The sequence below is a fragment of the Artemia sp. Qi Xiang Cuo genome, chromosome 11 (assembly GCF_049724085.1).
Source record: "Artemia sp. Qi Xiang Cuo chromosome 11, ASM4972408v1, whole genome shotgun sequence".
Classification (NCBI taxonomy): Eukaryota; Metazoa; Arthropoda; class Branchiopoda; order Anostraca; family Artemiidae; genus Artemia; species Artemia sp. Qi Xiang Cuo.
The window spans coordinates 69,472,670-69,494,575 of NC_142804.1; the positions used below are offsets into that span (position 1 = coordinate 69,472,670).

Consider the following 21,906-nt stretch of genomic DNA (forward strand, 5'->3'; position numbering starts at 1 on the left):
TTTTCTTCTTATTGGCTAAATAAATTGATTGATAATTGATTGATTGATTGATAGTCCACGCGGAACAAATTGACTGTTTGATTGATTGCTTAGCCCCCTGCTTAGTTTTTGATTTTGAATGTATTAATTAAAAAAACTTTTTCTGCAAAATAGGTTTTTCAAAGAAAAGTAAAGAACTCCATTAAACAAAAAAGAGCAAAAAAAAAATCAAATAATCTACCAAGCGTGAAACTACCACAAATCAGCATCGATAAATAAATGAACCACAATTGAACAGAAATTGCAGTAAATAACCGAGTCAACCTCAAAACGAGCAGAAATTAACATAATTTGGGCGCAAATCCCTATGCCTTCCCAAGGCCAGAACAAAATTTGCACATTTTTCACTACTGAAAAAATATCAATGTTTTTATTTTTATAACTTTAATAAATCAAATAATATTAACATTTTTATTACTAAATATCAGTATATGTATATTAAACTGACAACGCACATTCATTTGTATTTTTTCAGTAAAGTGCAAATTTTGTTCTGGGCTTGGGAAGGCATAGGCGTTTTGCGCCCTACTTATGTTAATTTCTGCTCATTTTGAGTTTGACTCGGTTATTTATTGTAATTTCTGTTCGTTTTGGGTTTTATTTATTTATCGATGCTGATTTGTGGTAGTTTTACGTTTGGTAGATTATTTGATTTTATTTTTGCTTTTTTTTTTGTTTAATGGAGTTCTTTACTTTTCTTTGAAAAAATTATTTTGTAGAAAAAGTTTTTTTAATTAATATCTGTTCGTTTTATATTGACATAGTCTTTTCAGGGAAGAAGAAAATAATACTTTAAATCTTTACCTTTTTTAAGAATTTATAGTTTGGCCTGCTATTTATATGCTGGAGAAAAAATTTCAGTAATTTTTAACAACATACACCCTTTTAAAAATCTGTACACAAATAGTACTGTTTAATTTAGTTTCATACCTCCTCTAGTTGACCTGAAATGGAAAACTTGATACCATTCGCAAAAAAATCTGTTTACTTTCAAATACACTTACGCTATTTTGATTTGGTTAAATTTTAAGAGCAGAAGTAGCACCGAAAGTTTGAACATAATACCCTCAGTCGTTCTTGGGATACTGCTGAGATGCCTTTTTGGGAATTAGCATTATCACAGTGCATTTTGATTTAATCTTAAGGCAACATTTAGTTTTTAAACATAATGGGCAAATGGGAGGGTGGGGGTGGAAGCGGGACTAGTTGCCCTCCAATCACTTTCGATTATTAAAAAGGGTATCAACCCTTTCTATTTTCAATCGAATGAGCCCTTTTCGAAGTTCCCACGACAACTCCTTCGATACGAAGTGCCCTGGTCTAAACAACAACAATAACAAAAAATAATACATTATACCGATCTTTACATCGATAAATACATCGATCTTTACTATAAAAATGTCAAGCCTTACAATCACTTTCGACTATTAAAAAGGGCACTAGGCCTTTCGATTTCCAATCGAATGAGCACTTTTAGAAACGACAACGCGTTCTATAAGCACCTTATATGCCCCCAGGGCATAAACTACAACCCTTAACCTAAGGTCATTCTCAAAGACCTAATTTCCAGAACTTTCTCCTACGTTGAACAAAATGACCATCTGAAAATTTTAATTGGATGTGTTTGGAGGAATGGTGGGCGTGAGAGAAGCGTTAGTCGCTATCCAATCACTTTCAACTATTAAAAAAGGCACTAGCCCTTTCAATTTCCAATTGAATTAGCCCTTTTGATTGTCATCCTGGGTTGTTATCCTTAAAGACCTAATTTCCAAAACTTTCAACTACGTTGAATAAAATGGCTTTCTAAAAATATGGATTGGATGTGTTTGGGAAAAAGGTGGGCGTGAGAGGGGGGTAGTTGCCCTCAAATCCGTTTCGACTATTAAAAAAAGTACTAGCCCTTTGAACTTCAAATTAAATGAGCCCTTTTTCAAGTTTATACGACATAGATTTCAATAAAATCCTTATATGCCCCCAGGGCATAATTTATAATCCTTGCACTGAGGGTTGTGGGGGAGTGTCTGGGTAAAAGGTGGGCGTGAGAGGGGGGCTAGTTGCCCTCAAATCACTTTTGACTATTAAAAAGGGCACTAGCCCTTTGAATTTCAAATTGAATGAGCCCTTTTTCAAGTTTCTACGACAAAGATTTCAGTAAAAACCTTATCTCTATCTGTATCTATGTGTATTATCTCTATATGTGTCGTCTCTATGTGTGTGTCGTCTCTGTGTGTTTGTCATCTCAATCTGTTTGTCGTCTCTGTGTGTTTGTCGTCTCTGTGTGTGTGTCGTCTTTGTGTGTGTGTCGTCTCTCTGTGTTTGACGTCTCTATGTGTGTGTCTCCTGCTTCCGCGTGTCGTTCCTGTATGTGTGTCGTGTCTTTATGTGATCTAAAACGGTTTTTGTATTTTCTGTGTGTGTGTGTCGTCTCTGTTTTTGTGTGGTCTGTCGTTGTGTTACTTCTCTCTGTGTGTGTGATCTCTGTGTGTGTGTGTCGTCTCTATGTGTGTGTCGTCTCTGTGTGTGTGTCGTCTCTGGTTTATGTAAGGTTAGGTTAGGGGGCTTAATTGCACTCAAATTACTTTCGACTATTAAAAAGGGTACTAGCCCTTTGAATTTAAAATCGAATGAGCCCTTTTTCAAGTTTTTAAGACAAAGATTTCAATAAAAACCTTATATGCCCCCAGGGCATAGCTTATAATCCTTGCCCTGAGGGTTGTGGGGGAGTGTCCTCCTCAAAAGTATGTTTTCTATCTGGAAATCAACTACGCTGAACAAAATGGCTATCTAAAAATTTTTATTGGATGTGTTTGGGGAAATGATGGGCGTGGGGGGGGGGGGAAGGGGCTAGTTGCCCTCCAATCACGTTAGACTATTAAAAAGGGCACTAGCTCTTTGAATTTCCAGTCGAATGAGCATTTTTTGAAGTTTCTACGACAACGCCTTCTATAAAAACCTTATATGCCCCCACGGCATAACTTAAAACTCTTTCCCCGAGGGTTGTGGGGGAGTGTCCTCCTCAAAAATATATTTTTTATGTGGAAATCAACTACGCTGAACAAAATGGCTATCTCAAAATTTTGATTGGATGTCTTTGGGGAAATGATGGGCGTGGGGGGCTAGTTGCCCTCAAATGACTTTCGACTATTAAAAAGGGCACTACCCCTTTGAATTTCAAATCGAATGAGCCTTCTTTGAAGTTTCTACGACAATACCCTCTATAAGATCCTCATAAGCCCCCAGGGCATAACTTAAAACCCTTGCCCTGAGGGTTGTGGGGGACTGTCCACCTCAAAAACATATTTTCTGTCTGGAAATCAACTACGCCGAACAAAATGGCTATCTCAAAAGTTTGATTAGATATGTTTGGGGGAATGATTGGCGTTCGGGGGAGGGGGGCTTGTTGCCCTCAAATCCTTTTCGACTATTAAAAAGGGCACAAGCCATTCCAATTTCCCATTGAATGCGTCCTTTCCGAAGTTTCTACGACAACTTATTTGATACGAAGTGCCTTGGTATGGAGAAGAAAAAAAAGCACATTGTGCCCGCATCGTTCTTTACTTAGGCAGCGCTAGCACGCTGCCTATGATTTGTTTCATTTTTGTTTCTCCCCTGTTTTTTTTCCTGGCCATAGAGCCTTACGGGGGAGTTTATATTGAAGTGTATTTTGTTGAGTTTATTGATTGAATAAATTGATTGATTGAATTGAAATTGAAACTTTCCAAGGAGGAATTTTCTCCTGGAGGCGGATTGTCCACGGAGAGAAAAGGTGTATTTTGGAGCATTATTTGAAAAACAATCGGAAATTAAATAAAAAAAAGCCAATTTTTCAAACAGTTCGAGTTAACGAGCAAGGAGCGACCCGGCTCAATAGTAACCGAAACTCTAAAAACGGAATTTTGATATCAATAGATATATCACAAGAATGAGATTTTTGTGCTGATTTAAATATATAAGTTTTATCAAGTTTAGTTTTACCCTTGAGAAGTTACGCACCTGAGAAAATTTGCCTTATTTTTCAAAAAAAGGGCGAAAGAGCCCTTAAAAGTCATGGAATCTTAATGAAAACCATACCATCAGAATCAACGTATCATAGAACTATACTGTACCATACTGTAGAGGTTTCAAGCTCCTATCTGCAAAAATGTGGAATTTTGTATTTTTTGCCAGAAGAAAGATCACGCATGCGTGTTTATTTTTTTATTCGTTTTTTTCCCCCAGGGATGATCGTATCGGCGCAGCGGTTCTAGAATGTCGCGAGAGGGCTCATTCGAACGAAAAAAAGTTGTAGTGCCCTTTATAAGTGACTTAAAAATTGTAGGGTAACTTGACCCCTTCCCACGCTCGTTTTCTTCCCAAAGTCACCGTATCAAAATTTTGAGATAGCCATTTTCTTCAACATAGTCAAAAAATCTAATTACTATCTATTTGAGAACGAATTAATCCCCCTACAGTCCCCGGAGGAAGGGCTGCAAGTTATGAACTTTGCCCATTGTTTACATATAGTATTGGTTGTTGGGAAGTATACAGATATTTTCAGGTAGAATTTTTTCTGGTGGGGGGTGGGGGAGGGGGTGGTTGGGGGAGAGGGTTACGTGGGAGGATCTTTCTAGGATTGAATTTTTTATGGGGGAAGAGAATCTTATGAATTTTAGAATTTTATGGGGGCTGGATTTCCAAGCATTATTTAAAAACAATCAGAAATTAATTTTTTTTAAAAACAAAATTATTCAACTGAAAGTAAGGAGCAAAATTGGAACGAATAGAAGTTACGTATATGAGGGGGTTATCTCCTTCGTTAATACCTTGTACTTTACGCTAAATTATTTTTAGTAATTTCAAAAGAGTTATTTATTTTATTTAAACGGCTTTTGTGATTCAAGGGGCATTCTTAAAGAATTGGAACAAAATTCGAACTTAAGCGTAAAGAGCAACATAAAGAGCAGTATTGACGAAGAGGCGAATCCCCTCATATTACGTATGTTAGGGACTTCACCGCCTCGTCAACACCTCGCTCTTTACGCTAAAATTAGAATTTTGTTAAATAATGGCCGATATAAACACTGATTTGTTTGTGTTATTTTTCGACCAATCTTAGCATTTAGTATTATCTTAAGTAGCATTATAACTATGATTTTTATGTAATTAAATAAAAAACAATTTTTTTTAAATGAAAGTAAGGAGCGACTTTAAAATTTAAAACGAACAGAAATTATTCCGTATATGAAAGGGGCTGTCCCCTCCTCAACGCCCCAGTCTTTACGCTAAAGTTTGACTCTTTCTCACAAATCTACTTTTTAAAACAACAAAACCTTAGCTTCAAGAGCGAGGTATTGACGAGGGCGCGAAACCCCTCATATACGTAATGAAAATATACGAAAATAAAAGCTCGTTACGTAAGTTAATTCGTAAGTTACGTATAATTATTACTGATAAAAAAGTTCTTAAATAAAATTTAAAGCTCTAGTGCCCTTTTTAAGTTACCAAAAAAATTGGAGGGCAACTAGGTACCCTCCTCCACCCCTGTTTTTCTCAAACTCGTCCGATCAAACTTTTGAGAAAGCCATTTAGCCAAAAAAAATTAAAATTAATATGCAAATTTCGTTTCAATTATTCATGTACGGTGAGCCAAAAGCAAAACCTGCATTAATTCAGCAAAGAAAAAAACTAAAAAAAAACAAATAAAATTTAAAAAACTAGTTTTTTTAACTGAAAGTAAGGAGCGACATTAAAATTTAAAGCGAACAGAAATTATACCGATATGAAAGGGGATGCCCCCTCCTCAACGCCCCGCTCTTTAAGCTGAAGTTTGACTTTTTCTCACAACTCTACTTTTTAAAACTAAAAAAAAAAAAATTCCAAATTTCTGAGGGATCCCTTGAAAGATAGGTTCTCCAAAATCTCCTTGAAAACTAACGTTGACTAAAATTAGCGATTTCTTTTTGTGCTAACGTTCATGTATTTACGTTTGTAAATTTTTTTGGATATTTTGGAAAACACAACTTTCTCTCAGAGAAAATTCAGAAAAACCCAAAAAATTATTGGCGGAAGTACTGCCTAAAACCAAGGCCGTATCCAGGAGGCCGTATCCAGGAGAGGGATTTGAGCCCCTTCCCCCAACATTTATACCCGACTCGTAAAAACGTAATAAAAATGTATAAAAACACATCTTTTATGCGCCTTTTTTAACATTAATGATCGGTTGATTCCAGAAATTGAAAGGAAAATTCTGCCTTCTAAAGTTGTTGTGTGCTACAGCTATATTGTTTTTTTTATATTTTTTTGTGCTACAGCTATATTTTTTTTTTAAGGAAAATTCTGCCTTCTAAAGTTGTTGTGTGCTACAGCTATGTTTTACAGCTTAATATTTTGCGAATTGTTTTGAATTCCTGATTTTTCTTAATTCTAAAGTACGAGGGAACCGAACTTTGCTCAGTTCAGTAAATTTAAACACATAAATGGTGTCTGACGTTCTCCTCCTCCTCGGGGGTGTAATTTCGTCAAAATCCTGAGGGGGTATAGTTGGAGCCAATTTTCCCAAATCAAGTGAAAGTGACAGTAAAAATTAAAAGTAAGCAGTTTGGTACCATAAAGGTACTATTTATTACTATAAAAGTACTATAAAGGTAGTTTCTAGTACTAAATAAAGGTAACTTATAGTAATATTAAGGTAAACATGTACTAAAAAAACTGATCTGTTTCTGTTGATGCAGGTTTGCAGGTTTATGTTAGTTTTGACAAGATGTTGGAAGAAAATAAATTTAAGCTGGGGCGGGGGGGGGGGGGACAAACCAAGGTCTGGGAGGGGCATTTGCCCCACTGTCCGATAGAAAATTACACCCCTGCTCCTCCCCTACGGAAAATTCTTCTCTTGGAAATTTGGAATTAAAAAAAAGATGGATTTATTAATAGTTAATCAGGCACCTTTTTAAGTTTGAATTTTTATAGTACTTTGATTCAATGGTACATAAATACGTATACGTAATACATAATAAATACATAATTCATAGGCTCGGTCCCTGGCACTCAGCACATGACAGGCTTGTATATATGTGATTTTCAAATTAAGCAAATATGCAACAGCAACCTATCGTGTTATTCTTTAGTTTTCAGTCGTGGGGTAGGAAATCAGCAGTTTTAATAAAATTAGTAAATTTTGGCGTGAATTCCATTAATCCTTCCTGCTTATCCTTCACAGAATTATAGCTTTTATAGGATTTTTGTTCTCCTTGGAGACAATCGCCAATCACAGCATTAATTTTACTAATTTCTTTTTTGAGCGGCGCTAGAATAAACGCGTCTCTTTATAATTTTGATTATTTTGAAAATGTTTCCTAACCGCAAGTTTGGTTGCGAGTCATTTTCGTTTGCGATTCGATACGATTCTCGCCGTCGCTTGTCATCTAACCGTAAATATCGTGTGATTCGTTGTGATGTTCCTAATATAACCAATAATTTCATTCTATTGTAATTTTGATTACTTTGCGAATACTTACTATTCGATTGATGATGCTCGTTGTCACTTGTCTTCAAACCACAAATTTCGTTGTGCGTCATTTAGTTTGCGATTTCATTTGTGGTTCGTTTCGATGCTCGTTGTCAGATATATTCTAGCGAAAGATTTCGTCGTGCTTCATTTTCGTTCATCGTTATCTTAGACAATTTTGCCATGCCTTTTGCTTTAGCTTTTCGGGTTAACCCATCTTCTTGTATAGTTTCACATGGGTCATAGATACCAAAAACGATATGCTCAACCCTGGGGAAAAAAAAAATGTAAGTTGCCCTTTTATTACATATGAATGTGAACGTTCATATCAAAAATGTTCCTTCAAAATTAAGGATCTAAACGGATTTTACTAAAATCGTGAACAGTCCGTTGATTTTGAATTAAAATAAATTATTTTGAAAGCATGTACCAATTTCCAGAAAAAAATACTGATCCGTATTTCAGCAACAGTGCAGCTATACATATATATTATTAAACAAAATATATATACAATTATTGTTCACTAAAAAAGACCAGAGTAGCAGAGCCGTATCCAGGGGTGGTACCCGGTTTGAACCCCCCCCCCCGCCAATGTTTGTCTGGCTCGTAAAAACGTAACAAAAATGGATCTAAACAAATTTTGTATGCGTCTTTGGAGGTGATTTTTGTGTAAACCCCCCGCCCCCCCCTCGAATTTTTTTTTAGTAAAACCCCCTTCGGAAATAAAACCTGGGTACGGCCTTGCACAGTGGATATATACAATTATTGCTGGTTTAAACGTTTATTAGATATGGTTCTACAAGTTTCCGCATAACCAATTCAAATTTTTTCGTTATAATTTTCATATTTTATTTTCTCCGTCCTTAGTATTTTAGTCTATTCATAAAAATTTGTAATCACCATAATTTTTTAGACAGCACAAAAGTGGAGCAAGTAATAGGCTAAACACTGCAGATAGAATATCAAAATTTTAAAATAGAAAATTTTAGCGTCACACCGGTTTAACGGAAAAATAAGACTAGAAAATTTAGTAAAACCCAGCCTCTATAATTTTTCTATCTCTACGGGAGTATTCACAACAGAATAATCATCAAAAATAAACACTTGAAGAACTTTTTGAAAGAACCTTATTAAAAATAAGTATATTAGCCTGGGGTAGAATCTGTTCTGGCGAGACTTTATTTCAGACTCGAATTTAAGATTCGAATTTCAAGATTATATAGCGCTAGATTTCCAGCTCGAATCAAATTTATTATTAGTGGCAGGACGCCAGTATTTTCTAATGAAAAGTCATTAGCCCCGTGCCAGAAATTGTCATTTTTAAAAGCCAAACACTATTTAATCCAAAGAACGTCTGCCACGCCTTTAGTAGGTTCACAAAATGAAATATTAGCAATCGGGGGACCACTGCTACATTTTCCTGACTAGACTTTAATGAAACCAATTCCCATCTTATTCCCAGGATAAGACATGTGCCAGGGATCAATCCCCTCGATCGAAAAGGGAAAGACTGCATTTCCTTCCCTAAAGAGCACTTGAATGGCTTTGCACATGCTGTAACCATGGTTTCACAGGAAATTAAGTTTAGGTCTTCCAGGGGAAATAGAAGACGGCACGTGTCCTGGGACAATATAAATTTTTACGCTGGAAACAGATAGGATCCACTCCAGAATTTTGATTGTGGGAGCATCATAGTACTGTGGGAACTGTCAGGGGGGGCCGTATAAGCCCATAATGATGCTGCAAAAGTGAAGTCTTAATTATCTAATTAATCAGTTGAAAATAATAATTAAAACAAAAGGTAAAATTGTAGATGAAAAGGTTTTTGCTGTTTCGGGAAGTAGTTGAGTTAACCAACACTTTTAGAGCCTAAGCTAGGTCTCAGTAGGGTCTTTTGAAGTATTTATCTCCGCCTCTTTCCCCTGCAAAGGGTACTGACCTTTGACGAACTTGCACAAACTTTGTATTATAAAAACTAAACTTTCAGAGTGAGTGAGTGAGTTCTTTATTTAACAATAAAATCCTAACAAAAAACTATATAAAAAAATCTCCCTCATAAGGCTCTATGGCCGGGAAAGAACAGGGGAGAAAAAAAATACCAACACAAAAATATATATAAACAAAATACAAAAAATAATAAATAAATAAAAAACAACTCAAATAAATATCCAACTCAATCCAGAGACATCAACTCCAAGGGAAACCAGAAAAAAAACTTAATTACTAGCTAGAAAATCTCTAACATAATTTTTAGACATACCAAACGAGTGGCAGCTTCGTGCAGACACAGGAAGCGCATTCCAAATACTGTTGCAAGTTGTCAGAGGGTTGAAGTCAGACCTCACTGATGGAGTATAAAGAATCTGTAAATTGCTGGAAGTGCGGACATGATAAGTCGATTGATCAGAAACAAAAGATATATTATTAGATAGAGCAGCAGGAAGATGGCCGTGCAACTGTAAAAAAATGAAAGAAGAACAAGAAAGAAAATAGAGAGATTTCAAATCAAGCAAGGGTTTAAGTGAAGATCGGTTAGTTTCCTTAATAAGATTTCTTGCTTATCATAAAGTTTTGAAAGTGGCATCAGAGACGAGGGAAAATCTGACATCCAAATAACAGAACAATATGAAACATAATACTGAACTAGTCTGTAGAACAAGATTCTAAGAATTGACCCTGGAAATATGTGTTTGAGCTTTCTAAGGATTCCAAGACTCCTGGAGACTTTCATTTTAATCAGGTCAATATGATGCTGGAAGGGAAGATTTTCGTCAAGCAAGATTCCTAGGAATAGAAAGTACTGAGCCCTAGGTATGCTTAGATAGCCTCTTGATACCTGTATTTCATTTAAGTCAGGGCAAGCCTTTGAAACTCTGGAGAAAATGAGAAAAAATTACTTCCCGACATTTAAGGCAAGATAATTTACATCAACTTACTGGATAATTTACTGGATAATTTACTGGATAATTTACTTTCCGATAATTTACTGGATAAGTCTTTCAAAAAGGGCATTTATCTTTGAACGAAAATCAGACTTCGATCGAACGAAGAACGATCAGAATCTTCGAAGAACGAAGAACGAAGATCAGACTTCGAAGAACGAAGATCAGACTCAGTTCTAGCAGCTGTCCAGCTACCGGCAGAAATACAGCTAAAGCCAGACCAAAGCCAAAGAAAAGTATTTGAGCCTGTTGAGCCATATCGAATCCTGATTGATAAGGTTTTAAAGGATTTGAAAAAATGTGTCTTAGATTTGAAAAAGGCAATCTTAATATAGTTATAGTTTTGTAGTATTATTTCAAAATTTTTCATTGCACATCCTTCATCAGTTTAGGCTGGGGGGGATAAAGAGGCTCATAACCTACATTGACTTGACGGAAAAAACTTGGATTAAGCGTTAAGGAAGGGCGTGGTGACAGACAGCCTTCCTCTGGTTTCTGAGAATGTTTGAGCGTCAAGCGAATATATCCCATTTATATTTTTACGCCTGGGAGTGGCATCCAGAAGATATCGGGATTGGTTAAAACCACCAATTGTAAAACCATAAAAGTATGGCCTCATGTTTTCATATATTTCGGCATTTTGAATTCCCTTCCTCCTTTAGATTTTGTTTCTTGTTTTTTTTTTTTTTTTTTTTCAGTAACAGAATGATTAATTAACTGCCATTTTTTTAAGTTTTATTCGATTTATGGCAAAAATTTTAATGAACCAAAATTATTATACGATTATTCTATTTAATGTATCAAAAAACCTTATACAAATCTAACCATGTCCAGGGATATACTCCCAAGAGGTGGTCCTTTCCATTTTAATGTCTATTTTTTAGTTTTGGTCTCACATTTTTTAGTTTAGTTTTGTTTTCAGTAAGAAACAAGGATTGTGCATTAATTAACTGTCGTTTGTGACATTTTGTCCCGGGGGTGGAGGGGGGGGTCAAATAACCCCCCCCCCCCCGTGAACCTACCAAACAGTGATGCAAACAAATTACGGCCCAACCAAACAGTGGTGCATATTCACTAATTAACAAATTCTACTTTAAAGTTATATTATAATGTCTATAAATTTTGTAATACTTTTTTTTATTAATCTGAACTTAAGCTGTACATTTAGTTAAGTTATACTCATATTTAAATAATGTTTGTATAATTAAACTATATTTAATTTAAATTGTATTTTAAAATCTTAATTTTAAATTTAATATAAATAAGAATACTTATAAATATTTGTATATAATTTTTATATTTAAATATTAAATCGATTTTAATACTTTAAATGTTTAGATAATAATAATGTAATTATATACAACGTTATGTTTAAACTTATATTTAAGTAATACTTTTCGGATTAAAATTTACTTTATTTGTTTATTTAATTCTATTCGTTTTGTTATTTGCATTTTGTTCTTCAAATTGTAATTTTGGATTTAAAGTGAAGTAAACAGCCATCAAACAACCATCAAAAGCTACTATGGAAACAACCATCAAACACAACTCAAGGGGTTTCCTGATGGTTGTTGACTGATGATGTAAGTGGTGTTTTTGTCAAGTAGAATCTAACTTCTTGTTTTTTCTATTGGCTTAAAATATCAGACAGAAATACTTGAGAGACAATTAGGTTTTTAAAAAGGCGGTTTTTTTTTTTTGCTTTAACTTTTTTATTTAATAATTAATGAGTGCATCACGAACTCAGTCATTACTATCAATAATAAACAATGATAATTAGCAATTGTTACTAGTTGTTTGTTATTACTATCAGCGTAAATTGCAGATAGTGACAAGTTAGCCCCTAAAAGGCTTGTCTTATCTTATGAAACGAGTAATATCTTGCCGTATAGATGTATATTTTTATTTAACTATACTTTTTTTTCGAAAACGGCGCCGTAAGCTCTTTCCTGAAAATTAACTTGCTACCATTTTCCGTTATAAAAAAAGAACGATCTATATATATCAGGACTTCGGGAATTTTCGATTAGGGCCTTAATGCAAATACTTCGAATAGTTACGATAAATTTTGCTGAGTGTCTGTGAGAGATATTGTTAACTTTATTTTCGATACTGTATAATAATTTGGTTGTATAAATATGCATAGAGGTTTGCAGAATAAAGTAAACTAGAAATAAAGTTATTTTGCGAAAAGATTAAAAAACTGTTTTTCTTTTCAATAAGCGAAGCTCAGTTCCCTGGTACAAATACACGAAAGGGGCTAACTTCGCTGTTCATTCTTTACTTTCAAATACTAAGTTCATATAATTTTCTGTTGTACTTTGTCTTGGAACGAAAAGAATAACAAATAATTAATTACCCTCCATAATAATAGTGAACGAACAGAATTTGCTTTGCTCAGGGATATACGTCACAGATACAAACCGATGAAACTAAAATGCACTTTTTACCCCAAAACTACAGAATAAGGCCGTACACAGGATTTTTTTTGGAGGGGGTTTTGCTAAAAAAAAATTGGGGGGGGGGTACACCAAAAAACTCAAAAAATGCACACACAATTTATTTATGTCCATTTTCGTTACGTTTTTACGGATCAAACAAACATTTCGGGGGGGGGGGGGTCAGACCCCCTAACCCTTGCCACAAAACTATAGAAAAGTTATCTCTCCTTTTCTCTTTGACGTTGATAAATGAACACAAAAAAGGAGTCTGAAATTTGATGGTACCTAACGCATCTTTTACGTTACGCCATAGACCCTTTTATATTGGCATAACTTAAGACTTTACGTTACGTTTTGTTGTCTTATATTTGATATTTTGTTATATTATAATTTGACGTTTTGTTATATTATAATTTGACATTTGGAAAGTGCATAAATAAGGAATCTAATGATACTAATTTATTTTATTGATATGTTTTCTTAAAATAAACACATAGCTTTTTTTAATACACTATCTCCAAACCTAACGAAACTTAAAAATATTTTTTTAGCCTCTTTACCAGGACAAATTGAATTTTTTTAAGTCTAAAAAGTTGACTCGGACGTTAGAATTAGAATTAGAACGTTAGAAAATAGAATTCTACGTTAGGTACGTTAATGTTACGATATGGAGATGTCAATATAGCATCAGCAAAATGGAATTTTTGGATGGACAATTCACAAATTTTGAAAATAGTTGAATAAACTATTTCCTTGACAGCCTTTTGCGCAAGACCAGAGCTTGAATCCTCATCTCTATTCCCTATTCCTAATTTTTAAATAGTTCACTTTCAATAATAGGGGTGCCTATAGATGATGATTATGATGGTTTTATGGATTTATACCTGAGCCCGGTGTGAAAGGACTCAACCCAGACTCAGGTCTAGTAGAACACCATCTAAACCAGTTTCAAAAAATGTCAAATATCAAAAAGGGCAAAAATCTAAAACCAGTTCCAAAAAGCGTCCAAAATCAAAAAGGTCAAAAATCTAAAGGCAGTTCCAAAAAAGGTCAAAAATCAATATTTGACCCAGAATTTTGGAAAACGAAAAAATATTTGTGCAGTTCAATAGTTTTTAATTCAGTCCTTTATTTAGCATTTTATTTACTTTCCCTCATTTTTGATTCCTTTTTATTTGTTTTGATTTTGCTTTTTACTTTATATAACATTTTTTCTTTCTTATTGAATTACATTTTTTTCTTTGAGTCAAATTTCTTCTTTAGCTTAGTTTTTTCATTTGTGTTTTTCTTTTTTTTTATTTCTCCCTATTAATTTTTTACTCCACGCTCTTCATTAATTTTGCTTTTTACTTTTCTTTCTTCTTTAATTTAATTTTCCTCTTTAGTTTTTTTTTGTCGCTGATGACAACTGTTATAAACATAACCAAGACATTTAAATTTTGATTATTTTGTTATCAATTATTTTCTAAAAAGTCTTTGTTCGGGTGTATAGGCTGTAATTTATCTAATCCAAATTCGTAAGTGCACCGAAATATAAGCTGGATTGTGTGAAATTTATACAAAAATGGGGGGTGGGTCCTAAAATTATACAATTTAAAAGAGGGACTCTGATGAGCATCTTTCATTCGTGCCTATCTTCGTTACTGAATTAATATATTTGTCACAAAATTTTACCGCAGAGAAACAGAGGAACTACTATTAATAATTTTGCGACTTTCCGTTCTTTTTATTTACTTAAGATTTCATACAAAAGAATCAATCAGCTAATGAGTTCTTTACAGGATTGCCACCCAGTAAGAAAAAAAATACTATATTTTAGTGAGTTTTTGGTTGATTTAGTGATTTTCTTCAACAATCTAGTGATTGATGTACTGATTTAATGATTTTTTTTTTGTTTAAGCAACATAAAAAATTACTAGAAATGGTGATAAACCACTATAGGTGGCAAACCTGGTTCTTCATACTGGCTCAGAACTTGAGATAGCAATAAATACAACAACGGGTAAGAAAGTAGGGTTATTTGGCTTCCTTTTCCGACGTACACTTAAAAAAGGCTGTGAAATAATTTCTTACACAGCGCTGTCTTTCCATTTACAAAACGAATGGAAATATACGAAAACGGGTATAAAATTTCTAATAAAACAGTGAAAAACAAAAAAGTTTTTTTTCAGTGATAAAAATATAATAAAATATATTAAAAGAATGATGAAATATAATTGTTTGAACCTATGGTATAAGTAAATTCTTGAAATAAATAGACTATTTTATTTTGCTAGATTTCATTATCAAACCAGCAATCAACTGAATCCCTGCTGTTCGATTGTTGCATGGTGATTTTACCGTGAATGTTCGCAAATTGGTGAATGTCGACATTCACCGGTGAATGTTTGAAATATCTGTTTTTTTTATGGAATTAATTATAAAAATTTCCACAAAATAAGTTTTTCAAAGAAAAGTAAAGAACTCCATTAAACCAAAAATTAGCAAAAACCAAATCAAACAATTTACCGTGAAACGTGAAACTACCACAAATCAGCCTCGATAAATAAATGAAACCCAAAACGAACAGAAATTACAATAAATAACCGAGTCAAACCTCAAAACGAGCAGAAATAAACAGGAGTAGGGCTCAAAATCCCTAGCATAATTTGCATTTTACTGAAAAAATATATTTTTTTTTACTTTTATAACTTTAATAAATCAAATAATGTTAACATTTTGATTACTAAATATCAATATATGTATATTAAACTGACAATTTACATTCATTTGTATTTTTACAGTAAAGTGCAAATTTTATTCTGGCCTTGGGAAGGCATAGGGGAAGACATTTCTTTAAATGTTTTCGTTTTATATGACTTTATAGTTTGGCCAGCTATTTGTATGTATTGTATGCTGGAGAAAAATTTTCAGCAATTTCTAACAACATGCACCCTTTTAAAAATCTGGACACAAATAGTAGTGTTTAACTTAGTTTCATACCTCCTCTAGTTGACCTGAAATAGAAAACTTGATACCATTCGCAAAAATAATCTGTTTACTTTCTTTTATAGCTTGGATACGCTTACGCTTTTTTGATTTGCTTAAATTTTAAGAGCAGAAGTAGCCTCGAAAGTTTGAGGATAATACCCTCATCTGTTCTTGGGATACTGCTGAAATACGTTATTGGGAATTAGCATTAACACAGTGCATTTTGATTTAATCTTAAGGCAACATTTAGTTTTTAAACATAATGGGCAAATGTGAGGGGGTGTGGGAGGGGGACTAGTTGCCCTCCAATTATTTTCGACTATTAAAGAGGGAGTTAGCGCTTTCTATTTTCAATCGAATGAGCCCTTTTAGAAGCTCTTAAGACAAATCGTTCACTACGAAGTGCCCTGGTCTAAAAAAAAAAAGAAAAAGATAATAATACATTGTCCCCACATCGATCTATACTATAAAAATGTCAAGCCTTCCAATCACTTTCGACTATTAAAAAGGGCACTAGCCCTTTCAATTTCCAATCGAACAAGCCCTTTTTGTGTTTCTACGACAACGCTTTCTATAAACACCTTATATGCCCCAAGAGCATAAATTAAAACCCTTGCCCTAAGGGCGTTGAGGGGGTTGTCATCCTCAAAGACCTAAATTCCAGATGTTTTGACTTCGCTGAACACAACACCTCGCCAAACTGTTTACTAAATATGCTTGGGGAAATGGCCGACATGAGAGGGGCTCTAGCACCACCTCGATCACTTTCGCCTATTAAAAGTGACACAAACCCTTTCAACTTCCAAACAAATGATCCCTTTTGAAGTTTCTACGACAACGCTTGCAATAAAAACCTTACATGCCCCAGGGCATAACTTAAAACCCTTGCCTGGGGGGGGGTTGGTCATTCTCAAAGACCTAATTTCCAGAACTTTCAACTACGCTGAAGAAAATTGCTATCTCAAAATTTTGATCGGATGTGTTTGGGGAAATTGTGGGCGTGAGAGGGGGAATAGTAGCCCTCCAATCAATTCCGACTATTTAAAAGGGCACTAGCCCTTTCAATTTCTAATCGAATGAGCCCTTTTTCAAGTTTCAACGACAAAGTTTTCAATAAAAACCTTATGTGCCCCCAGGAAATAACTTACAACCCTTACCCTGAGGGCTATAGGGGGAGTGTCATCCTCAAAGATTTAATTTCCGGAACTTTCAACTACTTTGAACAAAATGGTTATCTCAAAATTTTGATTGGATGTGTTTGGGGAAAAGGGAGCCTGAGAGGGGGGTTAGTTGCCCTCCAATCACTTTCGATTATTGAAAAGGGCACTATCCTTTTCAATTTCCAATCGAATGACCCTTTTTGAAGTTTCTACGACAGCGATTTCTATAAAGACTTTATATGCCCCCAGGGCATAACTTACAACCTTTGCCCTGAGGGCTGAGGGGGAGTGTCCTCCTCAAAAACATAATTTCTTCCTGGAAATCAACTACGCTGAACAAAATGGCTATCATAAAATTTTGATTGGATGTGTTTAGGGAAGTGGTGGACGTGGAAGGGGTGTTAGTTACCTTCTAATCACTTTCGACTATTAAAAAGGGCACAAGCCACTCCAATTTCCAATCGAATGAGCTCTTTTCGAAGTTTCTACGACAACTCGTTCGATACAAAGTGCCCTGGCCTAAGACCAAGAAAAAAAAAAAAATGTGCCAACATCGTTCTTTACTTAGGCAGCACTATTGCGCTGCCTATGAATTAGTCAGCGTTGCCAGTCAACTTTTTCAACTTAATGCAATGTTTGATGATGACATATAAGGTTAGGATAGATTAGGTGTGGTTAGGTTATGTTATGTCTACTTTTGTTTGTTTTTGTTGCTATTGCACGGTGAACTTTATCACACTGGACATTATTAAGATGTTAGTTTTTTAATGTTGATTATTTGTTTACTTTTCTTTACATGTTTTGTTTGATTCCGTTCAGTTTCTTTGTTTTTTTTCTTGTTGATTAAGGCTTCTGGATGCGAGGCTGAAATACTAAACGGATTTTTGTAATTATTAGTAAAAAAAAAACTTTTTTGCTATTTTCCACCGTCTTATTTGGAATAAAATACCCGATTATATATATTGTCTTTTAAGAATAACGTTATTAGTTAAAAAAAAATAATAATGCCAAATTAAAGATTGACGTCACGAAACAAACCAATGGAATTAAAGCACAAATTTTAAGAAGTAATATTAGGACAATATTTTTCTAATATTTTTCTAGAAGTAATTAGGACTCTTTTTTTCTTTGACTTGTCCATTAGATTTAACATCTTTGCTTCAGCTTAAGAGTTTAGTATTCATTATTATATCCGTAATAAATTTTACGACGAATGAAATATTATAGGCTACCAGTTTTTATATGTTCCCATTTCCTTTTATTTATAAAAAGTAATGTGATTACCTAAAAAAATGTCACATTATTGGTTGACATAAAAGAATTAAGGACTGGTGTCTTATTTTTTCTTTGACTTTTGTCCATTAGATTTAGCCTCTTTGCATCAGCATAGGAATTAATGTCCATCTTTCTGAATGCTTTGTCTCAAAGTTCGAATAGCGCACTTATTCTCTAATTGCTTTAGCTATTTTAGCAATGTCATTTAAGCTCTTTTTACAATGCATACCAAAAGTGGGTATAAAGCATGTTACCAGTAATAAATCAGTATTGTTGAAGATTAGCCACCTCCTTACAAGAAAAATTTACAAGTTTAATTTTTGTTCGAGAACACGGTTGCCGATTATTTAGATTTTGCTAGCCCAAGCGGCAAAAATAATTATCCCAGTTCGGACATGCTGGGCAAATTTCACCTATTTTTATGAAATTTTTTCATAAAAATATGGAATTTTTGGTAGGGGGCCCAACAATAAAAAAAAATGGACTTTTGAATAAGAAGTGGCGAAAAAATTTAGGATTTCACCCTCTCGGCCAGAAATGAACTCTTACACACTTTTATACTGAATTGCATAAACTTCTATATTCTATAAATTGTATTCTATAAATTGTAATACTTCTATAAATTGTATTAGTTAATCAAGTGTCTACTAGCCCAACTAGCAGAAACTCGCATATTAATTTGTTTAATTATAATTAATCTGTTTCCGTTGTTTCGACAAATTTGGATTCTAAAACTCTAATCTAGTAGGGTTGCAAACTTTAACTCACTTTTCTATTTGCGAGACACTTTACTCATGCCATTTATAATTCTATTAGTTAAAGTAAAGATATTTTTGATAGTGTATTTTTTCAGGGGACTACCTTGCGTGACACCTCGAGAGGTATATTTTGACGGCCAAATTTTCATGGGAGGCTCCTCAACCCTATATGGAAGGGAGGGATATTTTATACCTTTTCTTCTTAGAGTCGTAATTAGCAGGGTCAATACCTTTCAGTAACTTTTGCATTTAAGAGGCACTTTACCGATGGTATTTATAATTCGATAAATCCAAGTAGAGATCTTTCGTCAGTGGATCTTTTTGTGCGGAGACGAGGGTGGATCCAGGATTTTTTTAAGGGTGGGGGGCAAAATAAGTTGATCCGATAAACTTGCGTTAGGAACAAGTTTAATTACGCAAACTTGCGTTAAATAAGTCAATTACACTACTTTAGACTACGTTAGGGGAAGGGGTGCGCCCCCTCGCCCCCTGGACCCACCACTGTGCGGAGAGAGGGTGTCTGAAACAAGAAACATGTATTTTATGGCCCAAATTTTATGGTCCAATATTTTAAATGGAGGTGAATGGAGCTCGTCCGGAATGATGCAGACCATGTCTGCTGACCACGTACCTCTGGAAACGGGGTTTCCCCTAACTAAACGCTCCGATCAGGGTGGCCTCAACCTCATGAGGTGGGTGGAGCCCACTCCAGGATTCTCAGTATCCAGGTAAATCCTGGCTCTAATCAGAATCCAGCCCTAGGGTTGGTTCGGCTTGCAACCCTCCACCCGAAACCCATTGCAACGAATAGCTTAGCAACTGCCTCCGATGACCAACCTTCTTTTATCCCATCACGACCCTTGCTTGCCCCTGGACTGAGAAATGACCAGCGTTTGAATCTTCTTGACCAAGGTGGCCTCCGAATTGCCACTTGAAAGGTATTGACATTAAATTTTCCCGGAGCTAAGACGCTTCTGGTGATGGAACTGAAGCGATTCCGCGTCTCTATTGCTGGAATAACAGAAACCCACCTAGTCGGGAATGGAAATATTCCCATAGGTGAGGGATACCACCTTCTCTGGTCTGGTCAGACAACCACCAGAAAAAATGGAGTCGGACTAGTTCTTGACGACAAATCCAAGAAGCGTCTACTGTCATTCACTCCCGTCTCGGATAGAATCACTAATGCCCGACTAAATCACAAGCAAGGAAAAATTACGATCCTTGTTTGTTATGCCCCGACAAACGAAGCTGACATCGAAACAAAGGACACTTTCTACTCTGCCCTGACGAATAAATTGTCTAAGATATCCCCGCACGATATTGTCATTCTCCAGAGTGGCCTTAATGCAACTGTGAGCGACAACCACGACTTATGGCGACAAGTCATTAGCCCAGTTACTCCTGATTCCCTAAATGAAATTGATCGAATGCCTCTACATCTCTGCAGCATGCACACCCTTGTGATTACGAAGACCATTTTGGCACGGATGGACATTCAAACATATACTGGGTACTGCAACGAAGGCCATACCGAAAAAATGATCAACTACGTCATTGTGTCACAGAAATGGAGGTCTTCGATCAGTAACTGCAGGACGTATAGGGGAGCTGAGATTGGCAACACTGACCATCACCTCGTCGTCGCTAACATACGACTAAGGCTCAAAGCCCATCGCTCAAAACCAAGACCAGCCAAGATCGATGTCTCTCGCCTCTGCGATCAGAAGATACGGTCGAAATATGCCATTGATGTCTCGAACCGCTTCGACGCACTCCCGCCATTTGAAAGTTGTGAAAACGCATGGCTCTCGTTCAAAAAGAATGTCCTGGAATCAGTGACAGCAAATGTTGGTGGGAAAAAGCGTGCTAATAAAGCGTGGATTCAGTCGGATAGGCTTGACGTCATAGAGTAGAGACGCAAGGCGAGGTTACTCGGTGACATGCCAACCTTTAGAAGCCTTAATGGGGTCTGCAACAAACTGATACAGCGAGACATGAAACTGTTTGTGGAAAGGAAGGCACATGAGCTAGAGGGTGCAGCCAAGAAAGGTGATGTTGGCAGTCTCTATAAGCATCTCTGTGATCTAACAGGAGACATAGCCTCCCTCGGTTGTATTTTTTGTCTTTGTGGATTGCCAGCCGCTCAGTGACGAAGCTGCCCAGGTCAGTCGATGGAAAGACCACCTCTTGGGCCTCCTCAACGCCAAAGCTGTAAAGCAGACTGATCAAGAACTCATTAGCCTAGCCACCAGCCCCCAGGAACTGCTGACAATTGACACAAAAACTCCTTTCACGTCATCAGAAATCTACACAGCAGTAATACGTTTGAAGAATAACAAAGTGGCAGGCATATGTGGAAGACCTCCTGAGCTCCTGAAGTATGCCAGACCGGCGATGCTACTTTGGCTCCATATGCTGTTTTCTGGGGTTTTGGCGCACAGAATGGATCCTGAAGGACTGGCGAGCTGGTATAATCCTTCCCTTATGGAAGAGAAAGGGGAGCAAGAGCATCTGTTCGAACTACAGAGGCATAACGCAACTTTCAGTGCCTGGAAAGCTCTTTGCTATGACCCCGCTGGATAGATGCACGAGGATCCTCAGAAGAAAGAGGAGAGTCCAACAGGCGGGGCTTATGCCCGGGAGATCCACTGTCGAACAAATCTTTAGCATGCGCCAGTTAATTGAGAAGAAGAAGGAATTCAGGAGGAAAGCATATGTAGTCTTTATGGACTTCGAGGCTGCGTTTTATTCGGTAGATCGCAACTCACTCTGGCTGATCCTTTGACCAACTGGCCTACCAGACAAATACTGCAAGCTGTTTGAAAAGATTTACGA

At 35.7% G+C, this 21,906-nt stretch overlaps 1 protein-coding gene across 1 annotated transcript; it reads left to right on the forward strand.

Moving 5' to 3' along the window:
* The first annotated feature begins 20,048 nt into the window (after positions 1-20,048).
* On the forward strand, positions 20,049-20,984 carry LOC148947288 (protein CFDP2-like). The gene has a single exon (XM_089096555.1). It carries the CDS (start codon positions 20,049-20,051, stop codon positions 20,982-20,984), a length of 936 nt encoding a protein of 311 aa, XP_088952681.1.
* Positions 20,985-21,906: the final 922 nt, after the last annotated feature.

What these genes read in the sequence shown, in the direction of transcription:
- LOC148947288 (XM_089096555.1), top strand. Translation starts at nt 20,049, where the DNA reads ATGGAACTGAAGCGATTCCGCGTCTCTATTGCTGGAATAACAGAAACC.